Source organism: Somniosus microcephalus, chromosome 7 (assembly GCF_052327205.1).
Source record: "Somniosus microcephalus isolate GS21.2 chromosome 7, FLI_Smic_1.0, whole genome shotgun sequence".
NCBI lineage: Eukaryota > Metazoa > Chordata > Chondrichthyes > Squaliformes > Somniosidae > Somniosus > Somniosus microcephalus.
The window spans coordinates 273,441,175-273,468,986 of record NC_140993.1 but is presented as its reverse complement, the minus strand read 5'-3'; the positions used below and the strand labels follow the sequence as shown (position 1 = coordinate 273,468,986).

Here is a 27,812-nt window from a genome sequence, read left to right as displayed (position 1 = left end):
CCCAATACTTAACAGAAATTCCCAAATAAAACACACTGTTTAAGTACAATCCGTTTTAATCCCGCTCTGTGCAGAGCAGCAGACATCAAACATCAGCCCATGGTTCAAAGGTGGCCTGGAAAGCAATATACAGTGCACCATAGATGAGCTCCTGCATCGCCCACAGCAGGTGCATGTGGTTCCGAGGAGGAAGGTCAGGACAGGTGCTCAGAATATTCAGCCTGTTGCTGTGGGGAGGCTGTCAATCAGCGGATTTAAATGCATTTAAAAGAAGTAGTTCAGTGTGCGCTAGTGTGGCAAAATTTGCCTTTCTAACTTGAACTGGACTGAAATGACCGAGCTACCTAGTCAGATTACATGCTTTTCAAGCAGACAGCAGCCAAAAGAAGTTGTCAGAGGTTACACTGTATGTTCACTAACACAGCACAATATAGTTTTAATCAAATATAAATCTCATCATTCAGCAAGAAACTACTCGTGAAATAACGCTGGACAGCCAGCTGGTGGCGCCGTCCAAGGAGTATAAATACTCGGGCGTGGGCCCCAGCTTGCCAGGGACATTTTGTAAGACAAGGAACTAGTGAAGTACAACTAGATCTCCATGTTCTGAAACAAGTTGATTAAAGCCTTGCTTTATACTCAAACCAAGTGTGTAGTGAGTTTTATTACGTCAAACATTACCTAGTGGTCCATCTCCTGCACCTTCAAGCACTTGAGCGGCCTCTTGAGACACAACTGTAATCGCACCAACAACTGGTTCATGGTTTACATCACCATTAGGTGTGCCTTCTGGGATTATCACCAAACCGTGTTTCTGGAAGATAAAATTATTTAACATTGCCAACTGCAGTAAAGCAAGCATCTTAGATTTTCTATGTTCAAACCAATTGGTAACCACAATGAAACAAAACAGTTACCTTGAGCAACAGCTATGGAATATATTTTACTTTATAAGCAGAATACAATAGTTTGTGTTTTTTTTTAAAAACAGCACATCTGAGAAAGACAGCTACAAAGTGTACTTAGCAGAAGCTGTTACTCAATTTTCTTCGATTTTATGAGTGTAATTTCAACAAGTGATATATTCAAAAACATAATGCATTTTAAAAAGAATTTCAGTTATTGCCAGAGATTTTTTTTTTTTTAATCGACGGGTTACCATCAGAATTAAATTAATGCGATTGGAAAACCTATGCTCATATCTCCAGCAGCTGATACCAACGGATCGAGAGCACTAAGAACAGATCTTTCCAAGCATCCAAGCCCACAAAATTCAAACAGAACTAAGCAGCAAAATAGAAATATTAGGGAGTTATTGCAAAAAAAGAAATAGGACCTAGCCACTTGTGCTTTGAGGGGTGGATTGCCCAGGCACGTGACCACTGGTTTTTTTTTTAAATTTTTTTTTTAAAAGCCTGTTCTGTCTGCTTTTCACACATTAAATCTTGTTCGTCGAGCAAGACTTCACATACAAGAATTCTTGTTCCTAACCAACAAATGTAAATGTTAAGCAAATTCAAATGTAAATACACACCTTTATGCAATTGTACTAAACCAGACACTCAAAACAATTTCAAATGAAAAAAGAGCATCTAATATCACAGAGCACAAGGTCATGTAATACTTATTTATCTTCAGAAAAATGCAAACACTTCTGAACAGAAAGGCACTATGAGAAACTGAAGCATATGGGACTTTAATTATTTAAAAAGGTACCATTTTCCAAAGTCAGCAATGATGCATGGAGTTAGTTCATTCATTATGCTGCTCAATGACGCTTCCGAGGAGAAGATCTGCCCGGTCTAAGTCTATTCATTCCTCTTGCAGTAGGTCATCACATGTGTTTACAATATGTGCCAACTGTCAATGACACTTTTCCAGAAACTAATGTTAACACTGCCTCTCCAGTTCTCACATCAGCTTATGACTCCTTACTTTGGAACCCTGACAATAATTTCACATTTCTTGTCTGTAGCTGGTACTTCTTGTTCAGTGACCTGACCAATAACAATTGGGCTAGTCCCTTCTTCCCTTGGTCATCATCAACATATTTTTCCAGATAATGGTTCTCTGACTCTTCTTCCTGACTGCTTGGCACACTTCCTTACTTTGGATATTCTGAGCATTGAGCAGCAGTTCGTATAAAATCTGGTAAGAATGAAAATCACAAAGCACTCTGTTTGGTTTAAAATGTGTTGGAACTATCCTTTCCATCTCTTCACATCATCATCTTCAATAAAAATGATCTTCATCCTTAAGCAATCCATTTAGCTCAGCACCATTCGAAAGCAGCGTTGGACCCAAGTTCAATTGATGCAGGATTTGCATCAATGGTTAATGAACTCACGAACCCACTGAGCTGGCATTGGGAGTTAGAGGAGGCAGAATTCACCACCATGTCAAAGTGAGATGAAGTATGAAGTATTCACGATAAATCCAACACATTATTGTGAGAATGGTACCTCAAATTAAGGAGATCCTGAATTGAAAAAGTGACTTTCATAAGATTAAGCTAATTGGGTAGTTTGATACCCAAATGGAAATTGAGGGCCATTTTTGAGGTGAAGGCGACATTGGTCAGTAATCTGGATATGGGGCATGAAGATGAGGATAAGCAACATTTTACTTCTTTGAAGACACCTTTAGCAACAGCGACACTTACCTTCACAACATTGTCACTATCACTGTACGTGCGGCTTTATCGGTTCTGTTTGACGGGATATGCCTGCCCAGGTTTTACTAATACTGGAGGTTATTTGTGTCATTGTCTTCTAAAATATAGATTACATTTAGCATGCACAGAATGGCTAAATAGTACCGAGATCCCCAGATTAATGCATTACAGTATATCTTTGAAAACTGAAATAGTTAAATCATGAAAATTTGAAGAAAGCTCAGCTGTCAAAGTAAAACAACGTGGCAGAGAGGTACTGCCTCAATAAACGAGGAGAGAGAAAAAAGAGCAGATGTTAAATGGAGTGGCACATAACCATGATGAACAAGTAATCTCTGCCAGCTTACTGTACAGGGGACCGAAATGATCAAAAGCATGCATTTAATGGTAATGGTATGAAAAGTCAGTAAAACAAAGGTGAACATTAATCACAGTGAGACAAGCAAAAAGATTAACACAGCTTTCTTTAAAATGCTAATGTTGTGCTTTATTGTTTCACAGAGCTACTTCTACTCTACTTTTGCATAATAGCTCAACTTTTTTTAACCCAACAGCACATTCTTTGGTGCAGGGAGGATTGAACTAAGACTGTAAATTCAAACAGTAGGTAAGTTTAACAAAAACAAAAAGGAAAAGTTATTTGAAAAGGAATTCTCTATCATTGTAAATTAGTTTACTTATAAACAAAATAATCAACCGTTCTCAACATCTGCTGCTGTGTCATGGAGGCTAATGTTGAATTTGTATTGAAGTAATGTTCCTTTTTAAATTCATGATGCATTGTCATGGTCATATTGCTGCTGATTTTAACCAAAAATAAAAGTGTTCATCACAAACCCAAATAAAGCAATCTTGAACACTGTTTAACCTAAGCCACATACATTTCCTACCTTTGATTTTTCCCTTAGATCAGCCAATTCATCTCTCAGTTCATCACGCTCATTCCTAATGCAGTCAAAGTAGTCTTTCTGCCTCTCTAGAGCCTGAGCACAGGACAGCAAGCAGGATAAAGAACATGGCAGAGAAGAGAAAGTGTATGTAAATTGCAACGAAGACATGAATATAGCAGATGAGACGGTAGGGAGCGAGAAAGCAATGGGATGAAGTTTGGAAAAACTAAAAATCTCATCTTCAACTACAATTTCTCGAGATTCATCATTCGTGCTTCACAGTACACAACTATTGCAATCGAGCACATGCTTTGAGATATTTGATTAAGCAAACAAACCATGAAGATAAATCTGTATCATACATGGTATGGAGAAGACTAACGGGACAAATTACACTGGACATTTACATGAATGATATTTGCAATGGGGCCTTTTGCTTAAATTCTGTAATAGCTATATCATGCTCCAATACACTGAGTGGTAGAATGGGACATCACATTTACTATTCCATCAACAAACAACACCTCATGCAGGAACAGTCCTACTGCTCAATTTAACCTCCTACCCCAATTTTTCTGTCTTTCCAGTCGACAGTTTCCTGCAGATCAAACACTTCCCTGGTGAGGGTGTCCACCCTCTGCTGCAGACACTTGTTCTCCTACAGGAAAAGCCAAAGGCGAGGAGGGGAGGTTCAGCATTGGTGAGAGCAAAAGACAGAACAGGCGGTTAAGAGGAAAAAGATGAATTTAAAAGGGGCTGAACAAAATGAATACGCCAGGTTATAATAGTGTACGATCTAGAAATAAAAGGACTGCAGAAAGATGAATAATGCAAATTTGAAAAAGAAATGCAGATGCTGTTAGATATCAGCTGGCCTTGGACTCTACCTACAGAGGACACGACTGTATAACGTTTACCTCATTTAAGTGGCTAGTGTTCATTGTTGGGGAAGGAAGCTTGCTACATTTGACCCTGCTTTTTCAGTCTTTCCCCATGTGATACAAATCAGGATGCAAGTATAGGTTACAGACATAAATGGTGTACAGGGGACTGGTGTACAGGTGATAGTCATTTTTAAACCTATTTAAAATGCAGCTAATACAGCTCGAGAATTGTTTTTTGTTATTAAATACATATACTTACCCAACTTTCCTTTGCTATTAGGTATGCCCGAGGGGAATTATGAAAAGTCAACTTGAGATACTTATTGCACTTGTCAGCTAAAGATAACAACAGCTAAAGTACTAAAGTAATTCAGGACATTCCACAACTAGGATTTCCTACAATTATGTTTAGTAGTAAATTTATATACCAAAGAAAAAAAATGCTTTGTACATATTTAACATCAATTCCTGTAATTCATCTCATTTTCTGGCACTGATTATATAGTGAATACACTACTGATTAATCGGATTTCTGCTATATTATTTTAAAAAAACTTTCATAATTTGATGATAAAAACAGCAAAGGTAGAGGCTGAATTTTTAGTTTTTGAAATACACAACACCCCAAAATATTCAGCACATTGCCTGCACACAATTCAAAACTGTAACATATTCTCAAGGCAGCGATCATCAAATTTCCAGCAGCAATCTCCATCCCGATAGTTAACAAGTCGTGTGGTGCCAAGAATCAGTGGTCATTTGCCCCCAATTGTAGAAATTTATTTCATCAATTTATGGAATCACCCAAAACAGAACTTTTGAAATGAACGAGGCCGTCACCCTCCACCTACCTCTATAAGCTCATCTCTTTGCCGAATACCCTCTTTTAGTTCTTCTACTTTATGTTGTGACACACTACACGTATGTTTTTGTCGTTCCAGTTCCTGAAGAAAAAGCAATAAATAGTTTCAGTATTTAAAAAAAAATCTATTTATGTTTTGTTAAGGTTGTCCATTCATTTCCTGTTAAGACACGATCACATTTTCTTCTGATATATTAATGACTAGCTCATGGGAAACCAAGTGGCACTGTGGGCTAGCGTACTATTCTTTCAACTCAACTCTGGGACCTGATCTAAATGCAGTCAGTGAGTAAGAATAGCTCTCTCACGCAAAGTGCTCCCGTGGCTGACTGGGACTAACTGTCCTGGTTTGTGTTCATTGCTGGGAATACTACAATCTTGTCCTTCTTCTCTTGGTTTTCCCTTCTTTACCTGCCAATATTCTTCCCCTCCTTTCCTGGACATGTTAACTCCTTGCTGGAGGTTGAGTAGTAGCTGCTGATCATACTTTTTTCTGTGTGCGAGCAGTGTTGGCCATTATTTTACCATGGGGAGCATCACATCTGAGCCTGATCCAGTTTTTGCCTGATGTACACACCGCTTACTTGCATCAGGGGTTGCTGGATAGTGGAAACTCTGGCTGAAGTCCCTTTACTTAATTTAGAGGAACAGAGGCGAGTTGCAGCATCCCCATCATCACCCTGGCTGACATCAGCCAACTCAACACAGACCAGAAACCAAACCTGGGGCCTTACTAATCTGTGTGGCTCAGCTATGCTCTCCTCAACCAGAAAGCCCCCTCAGCCTCTTAAGAGCTTTTGTTCTGAGGGGGGGTGACCAGGATAGGGAACGAAAGTCCTTCACGTTTAAGTAGCCAGTGGCAGCACTATGCACTCCTATGTTAGGTATAACACATATATGTCGTGTTCTTTACTCTGGACCAAACAATAAGGGTGTCTTTGCCTGCTCCCTCGATTCAGGTGGACATCCCCCATCTGACAGCTCCCGGGATTCAGGAAAATGTTCCCCATCTGCTTGTTCCAGGGATTCAGGTGGATGGTCCAATCTGTCTGTTCGTGGGATTCAGGTGGACTTAAACATCCCATGGCACCAAGTGAAGAAGGGACTGGGAGTTCTACCTCAAGCGTCACTACCAAAAAATAGATTAACTGGTCATCTCATTTGCTGCTCGTCAGACCATGCTGTGCAAAAAATGGCGGCTGTATTCACCAACATAACAGCAGCGACTGCACTTCAAAAGTAACTCATTGGTTGGAAGCACTTTGGGACATCCTGAAAGGTGTGATGAGGTGCTATAAAAATCCACGTTTATTCTTTCTTCCTTCTTAAATTAGATTTTTTTTAAATCAAACATTTTAATTTCACCATTAGACATTGATGTGCAAAAATGTAAAAGAGCTCTGTGCCTCAGGCACCACCCTTTAACCAGATATATCGCTTAGTAGGTTTGTTTTCACTCAAATATAAATACGCCAGCATCCCTCTTTGAAATGGAACATCTTTGGATAATTTCAGAGATTTCAAATTTAAATATTTAAACACAACAGGGTGTTTTGGCAAAGATTTTTTTTTTTTTTTTTTAAATGAGAGAACACCATCAGAATTAATTATATACACAACCCACCCATTATGAATCTGCTTGAATAGAATCATAGAATGGTTACAGCACAGGAGGCGGACATTCGGCCCGTCGAGCCCGTGCCAGCTCTCTGCAAGAGCACTTCAGCTAGTCTCACTTTCCCGCCCTTTCCCCGTAGCCCTGCAAATTTTTGTCCTTCAGGTACTTATCCAATTCTTTTTTGAAAGCCACGTTTGAGTCTGCCTCCACCACCCTTTCAGGCAGTGAATTCCAGATCCTAACCACCTGCTGCATAAAAAAGTTTTTCCTCATGTCGCCTTTGGTTCTTCTGCCAATCACTTTAAATCTGTGTCCTCTGGTTCTCGACTCTTTCACCAATGGGAACAGTTTCTCTCTATCTACTCTGTCCAGACCCCTCATGGTTTTGAACACCTCTATCAAATCTCCTCTCAATCTTCTCTGCTCCAAGGAGAACAACCCCAGCTTCTCCAGTCTATCCACGTAACTGAAGTCCCTCATCCCTGGAACCATTCGTGTAAATCTTTTCTGCACCCTCTCTAAGGCCTTCACATCCTTCCTAAAGTGCGGTGCCCAGAATTGGACAATACTCCAGTTGAGGCTGAACCAGTGTTTTATAAAGGTTCATCATAACTTCCTTGCTTTTGTACTCTTTGCCTCTATTTATGAAGCCCAGGATCCCGTATGCTTTTTTAACCGCTTTCTCAACCTGCCCTGCCACCTTCAATGATTTGTGCACATATACCCCCAGTTCTCTGTTCATGCACCCCCTTTAGAATTGTACCCTTTAGTTTATATTGCCTCTCCTTATTCTTCCTACCAAAATGTATCACTTCGCATTTTTCTGCATTAAATTTCATCTGCCACGTGTCCGCCCATTCCACCAGCCTGTCTATGTCTTCTTGAAGTCTATCACTATCCTCCTCACTATACTTCCAAGCTTTGTGTCATCTGCAAATTTTGAAATTGTGCCCTGTACACCCAAGCCAATTTTGTATCCATGCTGCCACTGTCCCTTTTATTCCATGGGCTTCAACTTTGCTGGCAAACCTATTAATGTGGCACTTGATCAAACGCCAATAGCGGCAATTTAACAGACATCGCTCTTGCTGTAACAAAGTCAAATAATTTGTCTCAATTAAAAAGAAAAATCAAAGTTGCAACATTGCAATTGTTACCCTCTAAGGAACCTTTAGATCAACATGATGTTAAGAAAACACATCTTCATCTTAAGTGAAATATGAACAACTCCCAGGCACTGCTGTAGTTGCTCAGAATCGATTACCTTAGATTTTTCCTCATTTTCTCTATATAGCTCTGCCATTTGCTCCTCCAATTCCTCAATAACATCTTTTAGTGTATCCACTTGGTAGACAAGGTTAGATTTTTCATTGTCTAGTTGTGCATTGGAGACCATAGCTTTTTTGTATTTCTCTTCTACTTCTGATAAGGAATCCTGCAATTTAAAGATAACTGATATTCCGGTGACAGGATCAATGATGTTGGAAACAACTACAAACAGAGAACATGCGGCAATGCATAAACCTGATCCGATAGTAACGTGGAGGGCAAGACGAAAAAAATTAGTCAACATGATTACAGGTTGTCAAATTATAATCATTCATCACTGCAATAAACAAATATAAACTAATTCCCACAGTTGTTCCCCGGCTTTCCTTCAATAATAAATACAACAAAGAGGAATTATAGGAACAAAAATAGTGCTGCAGGCAATTTTAATTTTCTATTTTGTGTTAAAAGCATTTAAAAATTAGACCAGGCAAACAAACAGCCAGTAGCTCATGCCAAAGTTTTACCGTCTGCATTCCAAAGTCCAGGAGTCAGTTTAACTAAATTTCCTGCGTGTCTTAGATACAGAACACCGAAAATAGCTCTTTGAAAACAATGCATGGTTTGGGCTCATAGAAAACCTTCAAATTAAATCTGCTGTTTAGAAACGAGATCGGTTTGTGTTTTGCTTTTACAGTGCATGCTGCTGCAGTTAAACACAACCTCCCCTTAAACTCCACCCCTCCATCCATGAATACAATTTGATCCCAGTGAAAGTCGCTAAGTACAGGTATTCATGGACCCAAATAGGAGGTTAAAAGGTAACATAACCTTTCAATTACCACATTTTGCTAGACTTCCAGTAAAAAATGTTAACTTTGTTCAACAGCCAATGAAGTAGTAGTTCCAGAAAAGGGGAAAGAAAACTATTTTAATCGTTACTAGGTCTCGAACATTCTTTAGAATACCCTGTGAATACACACAGACGCCTGTTTGGAGAAACAAGTCAATACTTAGCTTCATAAAATAACAAGTTGTTGAAAGCAAGCTTAACCAGCCAAGTGAAACAGCTCGCCTCCTCCTGGTGGAGGTTACGCAGGAATGCCAACCCCACTGACTCATAAATCATGAGGCAAACGCATAAAAATCATGAGATTTGGTAAGAAATCAGGAGTTGCTATTTTTTTCCAAACATAAACCAATATAGATGGACAGTTCATTAGTGGCTTCATTTAATATCGAACAGGTCACAGTTCTTTACAAAAATGATATTATTGAATATGAAAACGATTTGCAAGAAACTCCTACCCGTTATCACCACCCCTCACCTGGTGCCCAACACAACACCCACGCAATGCATTCCTTGCAGCTGCCAACCAAAGATATTCAGCCCATAAAAGCTCATCCCTCAAAAACCCTAACCTGTCCATCCAACTTTAATTTGAACTTTAAAATCAATTAAATCTGAAATGATAGCAACAGTATTGCCAACTCTCGCGATACAGGTAGACTACCCTTTATCTGGACTTCCGAAAACCGAAACCCTCTAAAAACCGAAGGTTTTTTCGGTCAGCGTAAGTCCAGTGTAAGTCGTGCACACGACCCCCCGCGGACCCCCGCCGACTTACGCTGAGCGTCAGCGTAAGTCGTGCGCACGACCCCCCGCCGACCCCAACCGTAAGTCGGCGGGGGTCGGGGTCGGCAGGGGTCCGCGGGGGGGGGGGGGGTCGGCGCCGGTGGGTCGGCGGGGGTCCGCGGGGGGGGGGGGGGGGGTCGGCGGGGGTCTGCAGGGGAGTCGTGCGCACGACCCCCCGCCAAACCCCCGTGGACCCCTGCTGACCCACCTTCCGAAATCCGAAATTCTCCGAAAACCGAAACACGGCTGGTCCCAAGGTTTTCGGATAAAGGATAGTCTACCTGTACTATCACGAGACACACGATTTCAGAGTAAAATAAAGCTTCACTCGGGATGTAACGCCTAAACCTCTGGATTTTGGGGGGGGGATTAAAGTATGACGAATTGTGCATGCATGAAAAAATATGCAATTTGCGCACTTTAAAAAAAAAAAAAAAAAAACAGGTTCAGAGGGCTTTCCATAACATCCACTTGGTTCTTCCTCACTTCGCCACATCAGAGTCCGCCAGATCAGCTTTGCACGGCCACCTTCATATATAAGCATGCACAGGCGAAGGCCGTGATTAATCAGGATGCACAACCGACCGAGCGAGCCAGGATTAATCAGGGTGAACAATTGACCAAGAGCCAGGATTAATCAGGGTGAACAATTGACCAAGAGCCAGGATTAATCAGGGTGAACAATCGACCGAGAGCCAGGATTAATCAGGGTGAACAATCGACCGAGTGAGCCAGGATTAATCAGGGTGAATAATCGACCGAGAGCCAGATTAATCAGGGTGAACAATCGACCAAGCGAGCCAGGATTAATCAGGGTGAACAATCGACCGAGAGCCAGGATTAATCAGGGTGAACAATCGGCCGAGAGCCAGATTAATCAGGGTGAATAATCGACCGAGAGCCAGATTAATCAGGGTGAACAATCGACCAAGCGAGCCAGGATTAATCAGGGTGAACAATCGACCAAGCGAGCCAGGATTAATCAGGGTGAACAATTGACCGAGTGAGCCAGGATTAATCAGGGTGAACAATCGACCGAGCGAGCCAGGATTAACCAGGGTGAACAATCGACCGAGAGCCAGATTAATCAGGGTGAACAATCGACCGGGAGCCAGGATTAATCAGGGTGAACAATCGACCGAGAGCCAGGATTAATCAGGGTGAACAATCGACCGGGAGCCAGGATTAATCAGGGTGAACAATCGACCGAGAGCCGGGATTAATCAGGGTGAACAATCGACCGAGAGCCAGGATTAATCAGGGTGAACAATCGACCGAGAGCCGGGATTAATCAGGGTGAACAATCGACCGAGAGCCAGGATTAATCAGGGTGAACAATCGGCTGAGAGCCAGATTAATCAGGGTGAACAATCGACCGGGAGCCAGATTAATCAGGGTGAACAATCGACCGAGAGCCAGGATTAATCAGGGTGAACAATCAACCGAAGGCCAGGATTAATCAGGGTGAACAATCGACCGAGAGCCAGATTAATCAGGGTGAACAATCGACCGAGCGAGCCACCTCCTCCTGCCTCCCACACAACTGAGGAAGTAAAATGAATGACAATAAAAATGTGCCACAGAGGAAACATGATGGGTTAGCATACTTTGTTTCTCAAATACTTGGAGAAAAACTACATAAGGAAAATAGCAACAAAAACAAAGAATGATAAATCTTTGGCCATTTAATATGCAGTGTTGTATACAAAAGGTTATCAAAGTTAAGATTAAGCTGTGCTCTGTCAGTTTACCTCCACTTATATTTTATTATGGGTTATTCTTTTACACGTCAATTGATATGAATTCTGCTCACGACTGGGAAAGACACCAGTCACATCTCTCAAAGGGTCTCTTAAGACTTCGCATTAATGTGGTTTCACAAGAAGATTGGGATTACTTTATTACCTGCAGGATGCCAGGAAATTTTCATTTTATTTCCTCAGATATGTGGGATGAAATTGGGATAACAAGTGAAAGAATTCCCTGTGCTGGCTTGGATTTCTTCGCTTCAATCAAGGAATGTTTGGCTTAAAAAGTTCCAACTGTCCAGGGCTTTATTTTTTAACCTCAGCTGTTGCTCCGCCACCTGGTGCTCCAGCCGCTTCGCACTGCCTCTCTCAGTTACCACGACAACTCGGCAGGAGGTGCAAGATATCGCGAGATCTCTTGGCACTCGCGTAAAGGAGGAAGGGGTCCAAGGTCACGGAGCCAATCGACGCAATAGGGACCACAGCGCTGTTGTCACCCGGGGCCGGAGGGAGGAAGGAAGCTGAGCGCGCCTCCCTCCGCTCAGAGGGAAGAGGAGGTGATGGCTTGCTTGGTCGATTGTTCACCCTGGTTAATCCTGGGCCTCTATATCCCTATAGAGAGATAGAGATATATATATTCATTTATTATTGATTTATTTTATATACATGCCGAGCTGAGCCCACGGACTCAGATGTGGCGAAGTGAGGAGGAACCCAATGGACATTATGGAAACCCCTTGAACATGGTGGTTTTTTTTTTTTTGCACGGACACAAATCGGCATATTTTTCTTCCCCAAAAAATCCCGAGATTTAGACGTTCTATCGCAAGATCGTGCGTGAAGCTTTATTTCACTCGGAAATTGCGAGAGTTGGCAATACTGGTTACGTTTCAGAGGTTTCTTGGCTGTTCCTTTAAATTCTAGACATTTTTTGACCTCCATGTTTAATTCTACTCTTGCAGGTGAGCCCTAGCTCCCTGGGCCTCAGAGTGTATTTTCATTTGTCCAAGTATCTCATTAAAATTCATAGGCCTAGAAATTCAGTGGCCTGCGCCACCAGTTTGCGCCCAAAGAGGGCACTCAGTGGCTTTTGCGCCACTGGCCACACCTACCGCGATATTTAGTGGGGCGCTAATGGCGGCGTTAGCCTGTAGCGCTGCGCCGCCACCGATGACGTCATCGGTGTGCGCAGCGCCCCGCTCCGATGACCATATTTGGTCGCGCCCGCCTCTTCAGCGCCGGCTGCAAATAGCGACCGGTACACAGGGGCCTACCTGTGGCGGTAGTGGCGCCAGTTAAGGTGGAGGTGCGGCCGGCCGCTTTTTCGGCGGCCGCCTGCCAGCACCTCCGTCCCCGGCCTCCTACACCCCCCCCCCGCCGCGGCATTGCCGGCTGTTTCCCGAGAGCCCGGCACTTCTCCTTGGTGCCGGGCTCATTTGCCGGCACTCGCGAGCGGGGATCGCGCTGTTGCAGGCACCTCCCCCTTAACAGTGGGAGGAAGGCCTGCAGTACCGCAGCGTGCCGTGCCGCAGCGTGTGGCGCTGCGGCCCTTAGCGCGCCGATATTCAGGGTGAGCGCCCCAAGCGGGGCGCGGGAAGCCTCGATTAGCGGCCCGCTTCCATTTGGGGCGCAGAAACTGAACATCCGGATGGCGCAAGTGGCTCCGCTCGCAGCGGTAATTCCGGCGCCCAGGCGAGCTTGGCGCCCCAAACGGCGCCCAACTGAATTTTTAGCCCATAGTCTTCCCAAGTCTGGTGAAAGAATTTCCTTCTGCTGTAGCAGCGACAATTAAAGGCAAGCTGAAAGCATACAGTAGCAAGGTGCAAGTTTGAAAATCAGGTAACAAGACCAGAATACGATAGTTTAGACATAAGTAACACATTTTGACTAACTCAGCTACAGTGATGAGCAACCTTGGTACTCGGAACCTTTACTTGCCATGCAGAAGCACAAGCCATAACGTAGCAACATTTTTACACAACTCAATGACACAAATAAAGAGCAATCATGTGAGAGATTATTAAAGTGAGTCTAGTCCCTTACATTTCCATGATGGAAAAACAATGTGTTTTTAATTTATACTGACTGAAATTCTTCAAAGTTTTAAAAAAACCAGAGAGACTATTTTTCTATACAAAAACACTGGAGCATCATCTTAACTCTTTTATTCTCAAACATTCACAGGGTTCCACGTTTCCAGCTTCTAAACTGAAACATTTCCTTCAGTTCACCCTTTGGATAGCTTTTTGCATTCTTTTTACTCTTTTGACATTTCAGTATCTTCTGATTAAAATCCTCATTTTTCCCAATTATTTTACCTGCATTTGAACTGCAAAAGCAACTTCTGGCTTGCCATGAAAACATGCAGTCTCTTGTCCAGCCTTGCATTCCAATTGTTAAGCAGTCCCAGAGTAATACTTGTTTAAAAAAAAAATGCATCTACGTACATACGGAATGCATAGAGAATGAATTATGATGAAAATCAGTTTAAAAAAAAACTGTGCAAGGTCATTTTTGCCTCCAATTTCCACTGAAATTTTGACTTTATCCACCCCCCCCCCCCACCAAATTTCCCAATTTTACCCAAGAAATGTTTCCAAAGACTGAAAATGCAGAGCTCTCCATTGCTGGTTCTATGTTCACATTCCAAACATACAATAAATTACATAAAATTGCAAACTGCTGAAATTCAAGCCAAGTCAGGTCAAAGGTTAAGAATCAAACAAGGGCAATTGTTTTCCACCTGTGTGTGCCACGGGTATTTTGCTAAAATCGCCACGGTTTTGTGGTTAGTTGCTTTGAGACAATAAAGTTATTCGTCAAACTCTGATACTCCACACAATAGCATGAATTACTGTAAGGGTTACATTCAAATAAAAGCGCATGCTGGAGTAAGAAACCAAAATCTCTACCACTCAGCCAAATGAAAGTTAGTCAAATGCTACAAAGGGGGCTCTGCTCTAGCATGTTAAAGGAGTGCAGCTCGAATTCCCAGTGTAACAGCCACAGGAAACAGAAAAAACATGCTGGGGGACATGGCCCTGATACCTTAAGTTCTTTTAATCCCTGCATGTATCTCCCTTCTACATCTTGTATCTGGTCCTTAAGCTCATAGATATCCTGTTGGACACATGGAATCAACCATTGGATAAATGGGAGGAGGGAGGGAACAAAAACATCAAACTGAAATTCTGCAAAAAGTTATAATTTTGGTGCACATAATGCTACAAGAAATTGGTCAATAGTTGGAAGCATTTTTTAAAAAGTTACAACAGTTCACCAGCTCTGTGCATGTATATAGTTTAATAATAAAGCTTACCCGCAATTCACTGAGTGAAACATCTGGATCCAGAATGCTACTCGTATCCCCACTCCCTCGTCGAGGGGAAGATCCCCCAAGTGAGGCCAGTGTCGCTGCCGACAACCCTGCAACTGCATTTCGAGAAGCAGGCTGGTAGGTGAAAGAAAGAGACGGAGTGTGTGTTAATTGCCATGGGAACAAGGAAGCGTGAACTTCAGGACATACAACTTCTGCTCTGACTGCATGACAACCGGGAGAGCACAACAAATGCTAAATATTCTGAAATTGGCATTTAAGGGGGTATGATCCAGTACGTGTTTCAAGAAAAGAATGTAAAAATTGTTGATTTTTCAGGCAAGTTATTAATCCTCAGTGGAAAATTATCATTTTGAATGATTATGTAAATTAAACTACTTTCCTCATGACCTCATAAGGCATCTTTCACCATCTGAAAATATCTTTTAAATGGTCTAATGTATATTTGTCCTATTTAAGTAAGTGGATAGAATGGTTTTGAGCAGACTGGTTCATTGAGATCCAAAATAGTCACAATGGGTGTGTGATTATTGACATGAATCTCATCATTCATGTGGAAATGACTTATGAAATAATACTGGGCGGCCTGCTGGTGGCGCTGTCCAGGGAGAGTATAAATACTCGGGCACGGGCCCAGCTTGCTCAGGACATTCTTTAACAGGAACGTGAAGGACACAACTAGATCTCCATGTTGAAAAACAGTTGATTAAAGCCTTGTTTAATACTCAGACCAAGGGCCTAGTAGTTTTCTTACGTCAATTATAATGCTTAATGTACAGTGGATTCTTGAGTATCCATAGTAACACGGAGGAGTCACACTCTCACTTTAACCCCTCACCCCTGCCACCCCACCCCACCAAGTGGATGAGGGAAAGTGATGGATAATTGAGTCCGATAGCAAAATACTGCAGATGTTGGAAATCCGAAATAACAACAGAAAATGCTGGAAAAACTCAGCAGGTCAGGCAACATCCGTGGAGAGAAATGTGAGTTGACGTTTCGGGTTGGACCCTTCTTCAAAACTGGAAAGAAAAGAAACTAGATCGGAGGCAGGGCTGCGATCGGACAAAAGAATAAAAGAAACAAAAGAAGTAAAAGAGATTAGAAGCTAGACGAGATGGTAATAGGCTGGGATTAGGTGTAAAGTGTACTGGCAGGGCAAAAGATAGCTGCCAGGTGTGAGAGAGAAACAAAAGGAAAGGGGGGGGGGGGAAAGGAGTGGAACAATTACAAGAGAAAATGAAATGGGGGCCGAGCTTATGATCTGAAATTGTTGAACTCGATATTGAGTCCGGAAGGCTGCAGACTGCCTAATCGGAAGATGAGGTGCTGTTCCTCGAGTTTACGTTGAGCTTCCGTGGAACAATGCAAGAGGCCAAGGACGGTGAGGTCCGAGTGGGAATGGAGCGGTGAATTAAAATGACAGGCGACCGGAAGCTCGGGGTCACCCTTACGGACTGAACGGAGGTGTTCCGCAAAGCGGTCACCCAATCTGCGTTTGGTCTCCCCAATGTAGAGGAGACCGCATCGTGAGCAGCGAATACAGTATACTAGATTGCGAGAAGTACAAGTAAATCGCTGTTTCACCTGGAAGGGGTGTTTGGGGCCCTGGACAGTGGGAAGGGGGGAGGTATAGGGGCAGGTGTTACATCTCCTCCGCTTGCACGGGAAGGTGCCAGGCGAAGAGGAAGGGCTGTTTGGGGTGATAGAGGAGTGGACTAGGGTGTCTCGGAGGGAGCGGTCCCTGCGGAATGCTGAAAGGGGAGGGGAGGGGAAGATACGTTTGGTGGTGGGATCACTTTGGAGGTAGCGGAAATGCCGGAGGATGATCCGTTGAATGTGGAGGCTGGTGGGGTGAAAGGTGAGGACAAGGGGAACCCTATCGTGGTTCCGGGAGGGAGGGGCAGGGGTGAGGGCAGAAGTGCGGGAGATAGAACTGACACGGTCGAGGGCAGTGTCAACCGCAGTAGAGGGGAATCCTCGGTTGCGGAAAAAGGAAGACATGTCTGAAGCACTGGTGTGGAAGGTGGCGTCGTCGGAGCAGATACGGCGGAGGCGGAGAAACTGGGAGAATGGAATAGAGTCCTTACAGGAAGCGGGGTGGGAGGAAGTGTAGTCCAGGTAGCTGTGGGAGTCAGTGGGCTTGTAGTAAATATTGGTCGATAACCTATCCCCAGAGATGGAGACGGAGAAGTCGAGGAAGGGAAGGGAAGAGTCCGAGATGGACCATGTGAAGGTGAGGAGATTTAAAATGGAAAGAAGTAGAAGATGACTTGGGGACTCAATTATCCCCATGTAACTCTCCTGGTCGTCTTCTAAATAGTGCCATGGGATCTTTTACATCCACCTGAGAGCAGACAGTACTGAGGGAATGCGACACTGCCGAAGGTGCTATCTTTCGGATGAGACGTTAAACCGAGGCCCTGTCTGCTCTCAGGTGGATGTAAAAGATCCCATGGCACTATTTAGAAGACGACCAGGAGAGTTACTTGGGGATAATTGAGTCCCCAAGTCATCTTCTACTTCTTTCCATTTTAAATCTCCTCCTTCCTTCACTAGCACTTTCCGGGTGTGGTAGAGTAGTGGTTATGTCAGCTGTGGCTCAGTAGGTAGCACTCACACCCGAGTCAGAAGAATGTGGATTCAAGCCACGCTCGAGATTTGACCACATGCTCCAGGCCGACACTTCAGTACAGTACTGAGGGAATGCGACACTGCCGAAGGTGCTATCTTTCGGATGAGACGTTAAACCGAGGCCCTGTCTGCTCTCAGGTGGATGTAAAAGATCCCATGGCACTATTTAGAAGACGACCAGGAGAGTTATCCCCGGTGTCCTGGCCAATATTTATCTCTCAATCAACATCACTAAAACAGATTATCTGATGATTATCACATTTCAGTTTGTGGGAGCGTGCTGTGAGCAAATTAGCTGCCACGTTTCCTACATTGAAGCAGTGACACACTTCAAAAGCACATCATTGATCTAAAGCGCTTTGGGATGTCCTGATTGACTCTTGACTGTTCTCTGAAGTGGCTGACACTCAGTTGTATCAAATTGCTAGGAACAAGCAATAAATGCCAGTCTTGCCAGTGACTCCCAAATCCCGAGAAATATTTATTTATTTATTTATTTTAAATCAATGAACCGCATGAACTTTTCTATTTTCACTGGAGGTTTTTCCCCCCGCCATAATAAATGTGATAAATGCCACGAGTCTAGAGTCCTGCTAGTTTCCTGGCCAAATCCCACCAATATGCTGCCAATCGCAATTTCTGTGAAAATTCTGTTGACTAGAATGTACAAATAATGGGGTGCTGGATAATCGAAATTCCATTGTGATGAGTTACCCTTCACGTCTTGAGGAAACTAACAAATTTTCAAAATTTCACTTTTGGAAAAACTTTTACATGGATAGCCAGAAGTAACATTTAATATTCACCGATTCAATTTTATCTGCTGGCATTAAGCTAAAACGATGTGAGGTGATTCAGAAAGCCACATACGTAGTTCTTTGTACAAAATAGCATGAAATTAAACCCTTAATCATGTGAAACTAAGACGAGCATTTGATTTGGACTCGGTCCAACTAACCTGCAAGCCGCATTAGAGTGAGTTAAGAACCATGCAAAAACAATGTGGAGGAAGTATGGCCCCTATTAACATGCTTTGTGAAACATTAACATTTTTCCAACTTTGACAGGAATTATATAACTTTACTAAAAATATTAACTACCCACTAATTTTATAGGTTCGCCACCATTTTCTCCAGTCATGGTTCGGTGCGGCCATTCATAGAATGTTTATTTCTCATCAATTAAACTCAAATTAATGTATCTTTAATTAAGGTTTACTGGAACAAAGGACGTGGTAGAGGGGGGGGGGGATGTTAAAGATTTCAAAATTATGACAGGTTTTCAGAGCGTAAATAGTGAAAGATTGTTTCCACTGGTTGGTGAATGGGTAACGAGGGGGCACAGACTAAAGGTAATGACTAAAGAATGAAGGGGCAGTTGGAAAAAATGTTTCCATACAGTGGGTTATTAAAACACTGAGGATGATTTTCTCCAGATACTTTAGGCGCTAAACAGCCTCCGAGGTGGCCAAGATGGGGTCTTAAGCTGCAATGTCAGTTTAGCCAGTGTTTCGTACAAGACACCATCTTGGTAAAGGAGTTGAAGCATGCACTAGGCATGGCCATTAAGGGGTTGATTGACAATTAAATTCCCTGCTAGCGTTCATTAAAGAGGCTGCATGACATTTTGGTGGGTAGCACTTTCATTAACAACCTGTCCTAACAGCAACCAGCTCAACAGGAGTAAATAAGTCGTTGTTGAGGATGTTAAGCGCTACTTAAAGCAATGCTCAGCTTTCAATGTTCACTTGCTGCCAGAGATCGACTGACTACACTGCGTTTGAAGAGGACTTTTGAGACACATCAAGATACTTTCTGGGACAATTCATGTAGACTTCACCAATGAATTTTCCCTCGAAATTCTCTCAGGATTTCACCTAAAAAAAAGTGCTGTGCTACTCTACGTTATTGGACACCTCATAGGAGTCACCAGGAGAAAGGCAGTGCTTGGTCATGGGTGTCCTGCTAGGGGTCCCCTATTGGTCTGCAGGAGGAACGAGAGGAGGAGATGACCAGGCAGAGCAGCACCAGCTGCAGCAGGAGAAAGGGACAGGAGGGCCCTCAGCAGGAGGCCCAATCCATCCAAGGTCTTCAGAGAGCACAACTCCTACATTCACATGACCCAAGACCAGTGCATGAGGAGGCTGTGCTTTACCAAGGAGGTCGTCACAGAGATCGATGGCCTCTTGGAACGAAGACTCAGACCTCGCAACACACCCAGGACTCCATTGCCTGTGGCAGTCAAGGTCACAGTAGCACTTAATTTTTATGCTAATGGAACCTTCCAGGATGCCACAGGTGATACAAGTCTCCCCTGAGAAACCCCTCGACACAAGCTCAGCACTCATACAATGAGAGCCACTCAGCCACCAGCAATGTCAGAGTAGACCCATTGGGCTCCTCAAGCAGAGGTTTAAATGCCTTGACTGGTCAGGAGGTGCCTTGCAGTACTCAGCCAAGAAGGTCTCCAGATTCGTGGTGATTGCTGCATGCTCCATAATCTGGCGATCATGAGAGACCAACTGTTACCACCAGCAACTGTGCCAAGGGTCAAGCTCAGGAGCCATAAAAGGAGGAAGAGGGAGCACCAGAGTGTTCCAGGTAGACGGCCCGCACCTGGGAGGGACACTCACCGGCATCTAATTGAGGAGCACTTTTGAGTTGTGCTCCACCATCAGACACTGACGGAGCACTGTTGCCAATTGTTTTACCTTCCACGACAGAGGATCCATCAAGAAGTCCATCATCTGCACTCAATCCTTTCAACCCCTTCCCCATGAAGAACACAAAAAATAACAATTCCACGACTACCCAATTACCATAATAGAAACATAGAAGATAGGAGCAGGAGTAGGCCATTCGGCCCCTCGAGCCTGCTCCGCCATTCAATGCGATCATGGCTGATCATCCAAACTCAGTACCCTGTCCCTGTCTTCTCCCCATATCCCTTGATCCCTTTAGCCTTAAGAAATATATATAACTTAATAAATCTTTATTTGCAGCAAAAGCAAACAATGGAAACATAACACAAGTAAAAAATATCAAAGTAGTCACCCTTAGTGACAATCCTAAAAGTGCTCTTGCCTACTCTAGTACTTCTACGAAATGCAACTCCAGTGGCAGCAACAGGCAAAGTGGATGGCTGCTGTGATTCTGAAGAGGTCAGTTCAAATGTCCTCCTGGGACACCCTCGAGAAGCTGTGGACCATGATGAGCCCATCATCTCAGCATGGACTTCAGAAGTCTGGGCCACCTGGCTGACAGGCAACTGCAAAGGCAGTGGTGGAGTGGCGGGGGAGGGAGCAGTAATGCTGGAATCCGGAGAGAGGTCAGTAGGTTCCTGCTCCATGATTCCCACACCACTACCTCGGGGCCTCTGTTCAGCCCGCCCAGTGATCTGGTGTAAATTGATCTCTGGGCATCAGAGACACTCTGCAAGCCCCTTTCAACCAAGGAGCCCAGAGCCACCAGGGCAGCTGCCTGAGCTTCCATTGCAGCACTTTGACATTCCAGGAACTGCACTGGAAGTTGCGACCTTAATCATCAGACACTGCATCATTGGGCTCCACAGGTCACGGGCTGGAATTGGACAGCCTCTCCACACTGGAGGATGGGTTCCAGACTCTGCATCAAGCCATGGACCAAGGTGGAGGCAGACTCCTCCATCCTCGACCCGTAAGCTTTCAAGCAGGCTGTCCATTGCACCAAGCATTTGGTTTGTCAGACCCATCAGCCTTCTTCTTAAGCTTGGCCCTGCGAGGTCCTCATCTGACTCCACCACAGCAGAACTAGTATGTGACTTTGCCCCCCCCCCCCACCCCCAGCATGGTGGCACCTGGGGTCTCCCTTCCACCCAGCGTGGCTGCTGCCCTGGTGCATCCCACTGTGAGGATCCCTGTTCTACTCTAGCCTCGAAGTTACTCGTGGTGCCGGTCTGTGAGCTGGTGCCTGCCATAGTGGTAGCCACTGACAGTGCATTCTTCCTCACTCACCTCCTCCATATTATTGCCCATCCAAAGTTGCCTTGAGAAGGAGGTGGTGGGCCACCTTCGAGTAGCAATTGTTTTTACAACTGAGGTGCTCGTCAGGCCACTTCAGAAGGCATGAACAGTAAACCCACATCGTGTGGATTTGAATTACATATAGGTCAGAGCATGTTGGGATGGTATGTTCCCTTTCCTGAAGGCCTTCGATGATGCTCTGATGCCTTTCACAATCAATTTCCAAACCCGGCTCCTGAGACTTGAGCACGGTGCAGTAGTGTAGCACTGAGCGAGTGCGGCACTGTCCGAGGCGCCATCTTTTGAATGCGACATTAAACCTAGGCCCGTCTGTACTCTCAGATGGATGTAAAAGATCCTATGGCACTATTCAAAAAAAGCAGGGGAGTTCTCCCAGTGTCCTGGTCAACATTTATCCCTCAACCAACACCCAAAACAAGAGATCTGGTCATTTATTTCATTGCTATGTAGGATCTTGCTGCGTCCAAATTTGTACAGTAGCAAAACACTTGCTGAAATCTAATATATTGCATCCACAGAAACTTCACCATCAACAAGGTCTGTCCTTATTGAACTCCAATAAATTTATTCAGCAAGACCTTCCTCTCATAAATCCGTGCTGGCTCATCTTTACTAAACCATAGCTACCAGGTGTTTCACTATCCTCTCTTTCAAGTGCCTTCTCGTAATTTATCAACAACAGATGTTAGTTTCATCGGCCAATAGTTTCATGGGTTATCCCTCTGCCCTTTATAAAGATTGGTGATATGGTAATTACTTTCCAACTCTCAGACCTTGAACCTGTTGCAATTAATTCCCTAAAGTTAGTGATAAGGATGTGACCAGGATCAGAAGCCAGTTCTTCAAGTACCCTTGTATGAAGTCTATCCAGGCCTGGTAACTTGTCCTCCATTTACTTCCTCTATTTCTTTTAGGACTTCCTCAGTTCTTCCCATCCCCTACCCTAAAATACAATTTGTGTACGAGGAAGACTGCCCATGGTATACACTAAACAGAGAAGAATTTATTTATGATATGTGCTATTCCTTGGTCACTTATTAAGTCACCTTTGGGATCTTTCAATGGCCCCACCATTCCCATTTTCACTTGCTTGATGTAAATATATTTATAGAAATGCTTGACATTTCTTTTAAAATGTCCTGCTATCCTGACTCATTTTCTATTTTAACTTCCCTCACCAGCTTCTTCACCTCCTTTATATTGTTTCCATATTCACCTCAATCCACCAGGCTACTCAGTGTTATACTTGAGGAAAAAAATCCCTTTTTGCCCTTATTCCCCAGGTACCTTCCATTGCTACCAAGATTGGACTTCTCTCAGAGTTGCCGTAAACAGTGTTAAAGTTGTGAATTTGCTGAGAGTGGGAATTTGGTGCTAAGGGGAAGGATGTGCTGCTTTTTGCCTCCAATACTTGTAGTGGTTCATGTAAGCTTGAGGCAGTAAGTATTTATAATTTTGTCCAGTGTTTTAGTGCTTAATGCAAGTTAGTGTGTGTAAAAAAAAAAAAAATCTTACAATAGACTAAAAAGTAGATATAAATAATAAAGATTAAGATAGGACAGAGCAAGTGGTTTGTCTGGACTGCAGCATGTGGGAGTTTGAGGATAGCGAGACTGTTCTGAGCCAACGTGTCTGCGGTAAATGTCTCCATCTCGAAACGCTCCGGCTCGGAGTCATTGAGCTGGATTGTGAGTTGGAGACACTCCGACACATAAGGGAGGTTGGAGGAGTATCTGGACAGTTTTCTCCAGACCTCAGTCACACCTCGTAGAGGTGTGCAGGGTCAGAATGGGATTGGTGTGACCGACAGTATACAGAGTAAGGGGAACCCAAGTGAGAGAAAGAACGAGGGTTCGCAGAAACTGATCCTCTCCAACAGGCACAATGTACTTGCTACCAGTGAGCATAAGGAAAAGAATGTCAGAAGGACAGCCAGAATGCTGACCATAGCACCTTGGAGCAGGAGGATGGCCAAAGGGTGAGGGGGGGGGGGGGGGGGGAAAGAGGAGAACAGGAAGTTTAATGTGGTAGTTGTAGGGGATTCAATAATAGACGTGTTTATTTGCAACACCTAAAGCTCTGATTGGTCCCCTTGGATGACCAGTCCTGACTGCTGATTGGTCCCCTTAGAGAACAGAACACACCCAACAGTTTCTCTGGAATGTGTAATTAGATCCTCCCTGCCTACGTAATCAGTTACTTTGCAAAGTGTAATTCGAGCCATTCTGACTGCCAGGCTCCAGACAGAACAGAGCTCACTTCGAACAGACAGGGCGCACCCTCGCGGGTTAAGACCTTCTCCTACCCCACCCCCACCCCACCGAAACAAGTTCCTGCCACCCCCCGCCCAAGTTCCTGACCTTCTTCCCCCCAACTCCTCATTCCTGACCTTCTTCCCCTGCCCAACTTCCTCCCCCACAGATTCATGACCTTCTCCCCCCAACAAGTTCCTGACCTTCCCCCCGCCCCCATCGATAGGGCATTGTGTGGGGGTCACAGATTGTTACCAGGTTTATTGGGTATGAAGTGAATAGTGATAGTGTCGTGACTTCTGGATTTCATCCAGTTTTACCATCTGGATCACACTCTCGCTCTCAAGCCCCCCCTTTAGATCTGGATCACGTTCGTCAGCCATCCCGACTGTGCTCTCCGTACTCTTTACCCCCCCACCCCGAGTTCCTGACCTCCTCTCTTCCCGCCCCCAATTACCCTTCTCTTCGATTCGTTACCCCCCCCTGCAATTCCCTCTCTCTCCCCGCGATCCCCCCTCCTCTCTTTCCCCCCCCATCCCTCCGATCCCCTCTTTCTCTCTCCTCTTTCGATCCTCTCTTGTCCCCACGGATCTAGTGATGGGCCTTGTTCCACGGAACTGAACAAAGCGTGGCCCACGCTACAATGCAGCCGCAACTGTGGGGTACTGCGCGTGTGCGGCCGGACCTCGGTGGCGGCACGCATGCGAAGGGGACCGGGTGCACATGCGCAAAATGGGGCGGAGCCGATCGCACACATGCGCAGAAGGACACAAAAATGTTCGTGCAGATAATCACTTTGGTTAATAATTATGGGGACTGATAGCATCCTTTGTAAGCAGGATCAGGAGTCCCACATGCTATGTTGCTGGTGTCAGGGTAAGGGACATCTGTATCTGGCTTGAAAGGATATAGGAGGGGGAAGGGGAGGATCCAATCGTTGTGGTCCATGTCGGGACCAACAACATAGGAAAGGGTAGGCAAGAGGTCCTGTTTGGAGAGTATAAGTAACTAAATTAAGGAACAGGACCTTAAGGATTATAATCTCTGAATTATTACCCGAGCCATGTGCAAATTGACATAGGGATAACTAGATTAGGGAGGGGAACAGGTGGCTGAAGGAGTGGTGTGAGAAAAGAGGGGTTCCATTTCACAGGACACCAGCACCAGTACTAGGTACTAGGACACGAAGGAACTGTAGCTTTGGGACGGGCGCCGCCTGAACTGGGCTGGGACCTGGGTCCTAGCAGAAAGGATAAATGATGGGTGTGGGAGGGAGAGGTCAACTGGAAAAGGTAGTATAAATAATAGTTCTAAAACAAATGAAAGGGAAGAGAGTAGAGCAAGAGTCAGAAATTGTGCTTTTGGCACTAAAGAGGGAAAACTGAAAGGTATAAAGTAATGAAGCCATGAGAGAAAAAGAAGAAATATGTGAGTAAAACAATAGAGCAGAAGGACAGGTTAGGGTGGGTGGCCCAAATAAGCGTTCTTTATACAAACGCACAGAGTATAAGGAACAAATTGAATGAATTGCAGGTTCAAATTCAATTTGGAGGATATGACATTATTGAGGCATGGCTGCAAAACAGTCAGGACTGGGAACTAAACATACCAGGTTGTAAGGTCTACAGGAAAAAGTTAGGAAAAATGGGGTTGGGGGGGGCGGTTGGGAAGTAGCCTTAGTGATTAAGGATGAGTTCACTTCAATGATGAGAGAATATAACGAGAGGTAAGCAGGCAGTGGAGACTGTCATAAATCTCATCATCAAGAAACTACTCATGAAATAATGCTGGACGGCCAGCTGGTGGCGCCGTCCAAGGAGTATAAATACTCGGGCGTGGGCCCAGCTTTCCAGGAACATTTTGTAAGACAGGAACTAGTGAAGTACAACTAGACCTCCATGTTCTGAAACAAGTTGATTAAAGCCTTGCTTTATACTCAAACCAAGTGCGTAGTGAGTTTTATTACGTCAGAGACTTTATGGGTAGAATTTATAATTTAAAATTTATAAACGGTGAAGGATAATCAGTGCATTTTACTTCCAGTTTGCTGTCTGAGAATTCTTCAATGTGTTCAGCTGCTTAGCCTGCTTGATGACCTCACTATTGCAGGACGCTGGCGATCCCCTGGAGTTGGTGCCAGAATCAAACCACTGTCGGGAAATCAACTCCAGAGACTGCTAGATTTTTGTGGGCAGCTTTCTTTAGAAGTCAGCAGCGAGCGCCGTCACTTCGCCAACGGCCGCAAAGTCCGGGCCAATATGATCGAGTTCAACGTGGGGTTTCAAAAGGGAGAAGCGAGAAACATCTACTCAGATTCTAAATTTAGGTAAGGTTGACTTCAACGCGATGAGACAGAGACTGTCCACAGTAAACTGGGCAAATCTGTTAACGGGTAAAATGACAGAAGACGATCAGTGGGAGGTGTTCAAAAAAGAATTAAATTTGTTACAGAACCAGTTGATATCCCGGAGGGGCAAGAGCTCTACTTGACAAAAAAAAAAAGCAGCCATGGACAACTAAAGGGGTAAGGGACAACATTAAACTAAAAGAAAAAGCATACAAAAACGAGCACAGATCCTGGCAACTAGGAGATACAAAGAACAATAAAAGGTGACAAAAAAGATAGTAAGAGCTACAAAAAGGGAGTATGAAAAGAAACTTGCAAGGGATATCAAAATTAACATTTTTTTTACAATTATATTAGGAAAAAGAGGGTGGTCAGGAGCCCTTGAAAACTGAATATTGTCAATGAAAATAAGGAAATTGCGGAATTATTACTTTGCGTCAGTATTTACAGTAGAGGAAAAGGATAGCAGGAATCGAATACTGAATCAAGAACGGGCCTCACCAAAATTAGCATAAGCAAAATAACAGTAATGAAGAAAATAATGGCACTAATGACGAGTCTGCAGGGACCAGATAGTTTCCATCCCAGGGTTTTAAAGGAAGTAGGCGAGAACATTGCAGATACCCTAGCTATAATCTTCCAAAGTTCTCTCCATTTGAGAACCATTCCTTTAGATTGGAAAATTGTGCATTGTCACTCCGCAATTTAAGAAAGGAGAAGGAGACCAGTTAGCCTAACGTCTGTTGTCATGAAATTACAAGAGTTTATAACTAAGGATTGAGTGACTGAGCACCTGGAAAATGTTCAGCTGATCAGAGAGAGCCAGCATAGATTTGTGAAAGGTAGGTCATGCCTGACAAACCTGATTGAATTTTTTGAAGAGGTGACTGAAGTAGTGGACAGGGGAATGTCTGTGGATGTTATTGAAATGGACTTCCAGAAGGCATTTGATAAAGTCCCTCATAAGAGACTGTTAACTAAAGTTGAAGCTCATGGAATTGAAGGCAAATTATTGACCTGGTTCGGAAATGGGCTGAGCGACAGGAGACGGAGAGTAGGGATAATGGGCAGGTATCTAATTGGCAGGATGTGACTAGTGGTGTTCCGCAAAGATGTGTGTTGGGGCCTCAATTATTCACCGTATTTATTAACCACTTAGATGATGGGATAGAAAGCCACATATCAAAGTTTGCCAACGACACAAAGATAAGCGGCATTGCAAGCAGTGTAGATGGAAGCATAAAATTACAAAGAGATATTAATAGATTAAGTGAATGGGCAAAACTGTGGCAAATGGATTTCAATGCAGGTAAGTATGAGGTCATCCACTTTAGACCTAAAAAGCTTAGGTCCAAACAGAGTGCTTTCTAAATGGTGGAAAGCTGGAAACAGTGGAGGTCCAACGAAATTTAAGGGTCCAACGACATAGATCATTAAAATGTCATGGACTGGTACAGAAAACAATCAAAAGGCTAATGGAAAGCTGGCCTTTATATCAGAGGACGACAATACAAGGGGGTAGAAGTTCAGCTACAGCGATACAGAGCCCTGGTTAGACCACACCTGGAGCACTGTGAGCAGTTCTGGGCACCACACCTTAGGAAGGATATACTGGCCTTGCAGGGAGTACAGCGTAGATT

The 27,812-nt window shown here is 44.0% G+C and overlaps 1 protein-coding gene across 19 annotated transcripts in view; it reads right to left on the bottom strand.

Moving 5' to 3' along the window:
• Nucleotides 1–27,812, bottom strand: part of lrrfip2 (leucine rich repeat (in FLII) interacting protein 2) — a 197,102-nt gene that overhangs the window by 22,633 nt on the left and 146,657 nt on the right. For 11 of the 19 annotated variants that reach the window (XM_085993791.1, XM_085993796.1, XM_085993799.1 and 8 more), the window contains 7 exons: nt 14,901–15,032; nt 14,630–14,701; nt 8,193–8,363; nt 5,300–5,392; nt 4,130–4,222; nt 3,565–3,657; nt 682–814 (listed from right to left, as the gene is read on the bottom strand). In XM_085993791.1, the coding sequence (XP_085849917.1) occupies nt 682–814; nt 3,565–3,657; nt 4,130–4,222; nt 5,300–5,392; nt 8,193–8,363; nt 14,630–14,701; nt 14,901–15,032 (787 nt within the window). The remainder of the gene's footprint in view (nt 1–681; nt 815–3,564; nt 3,658–4,129; nt 4,223–5,299; nt 5,393–8,192; nt 8,364–14,629; nt 14,702–14,900; nt 15,033–27,812) is intronic. The other 8 variants (XM_085993794.1, XM_085993807.1, XM_085993800.1 and 5 more) reach the window with 5 other exon arrangements.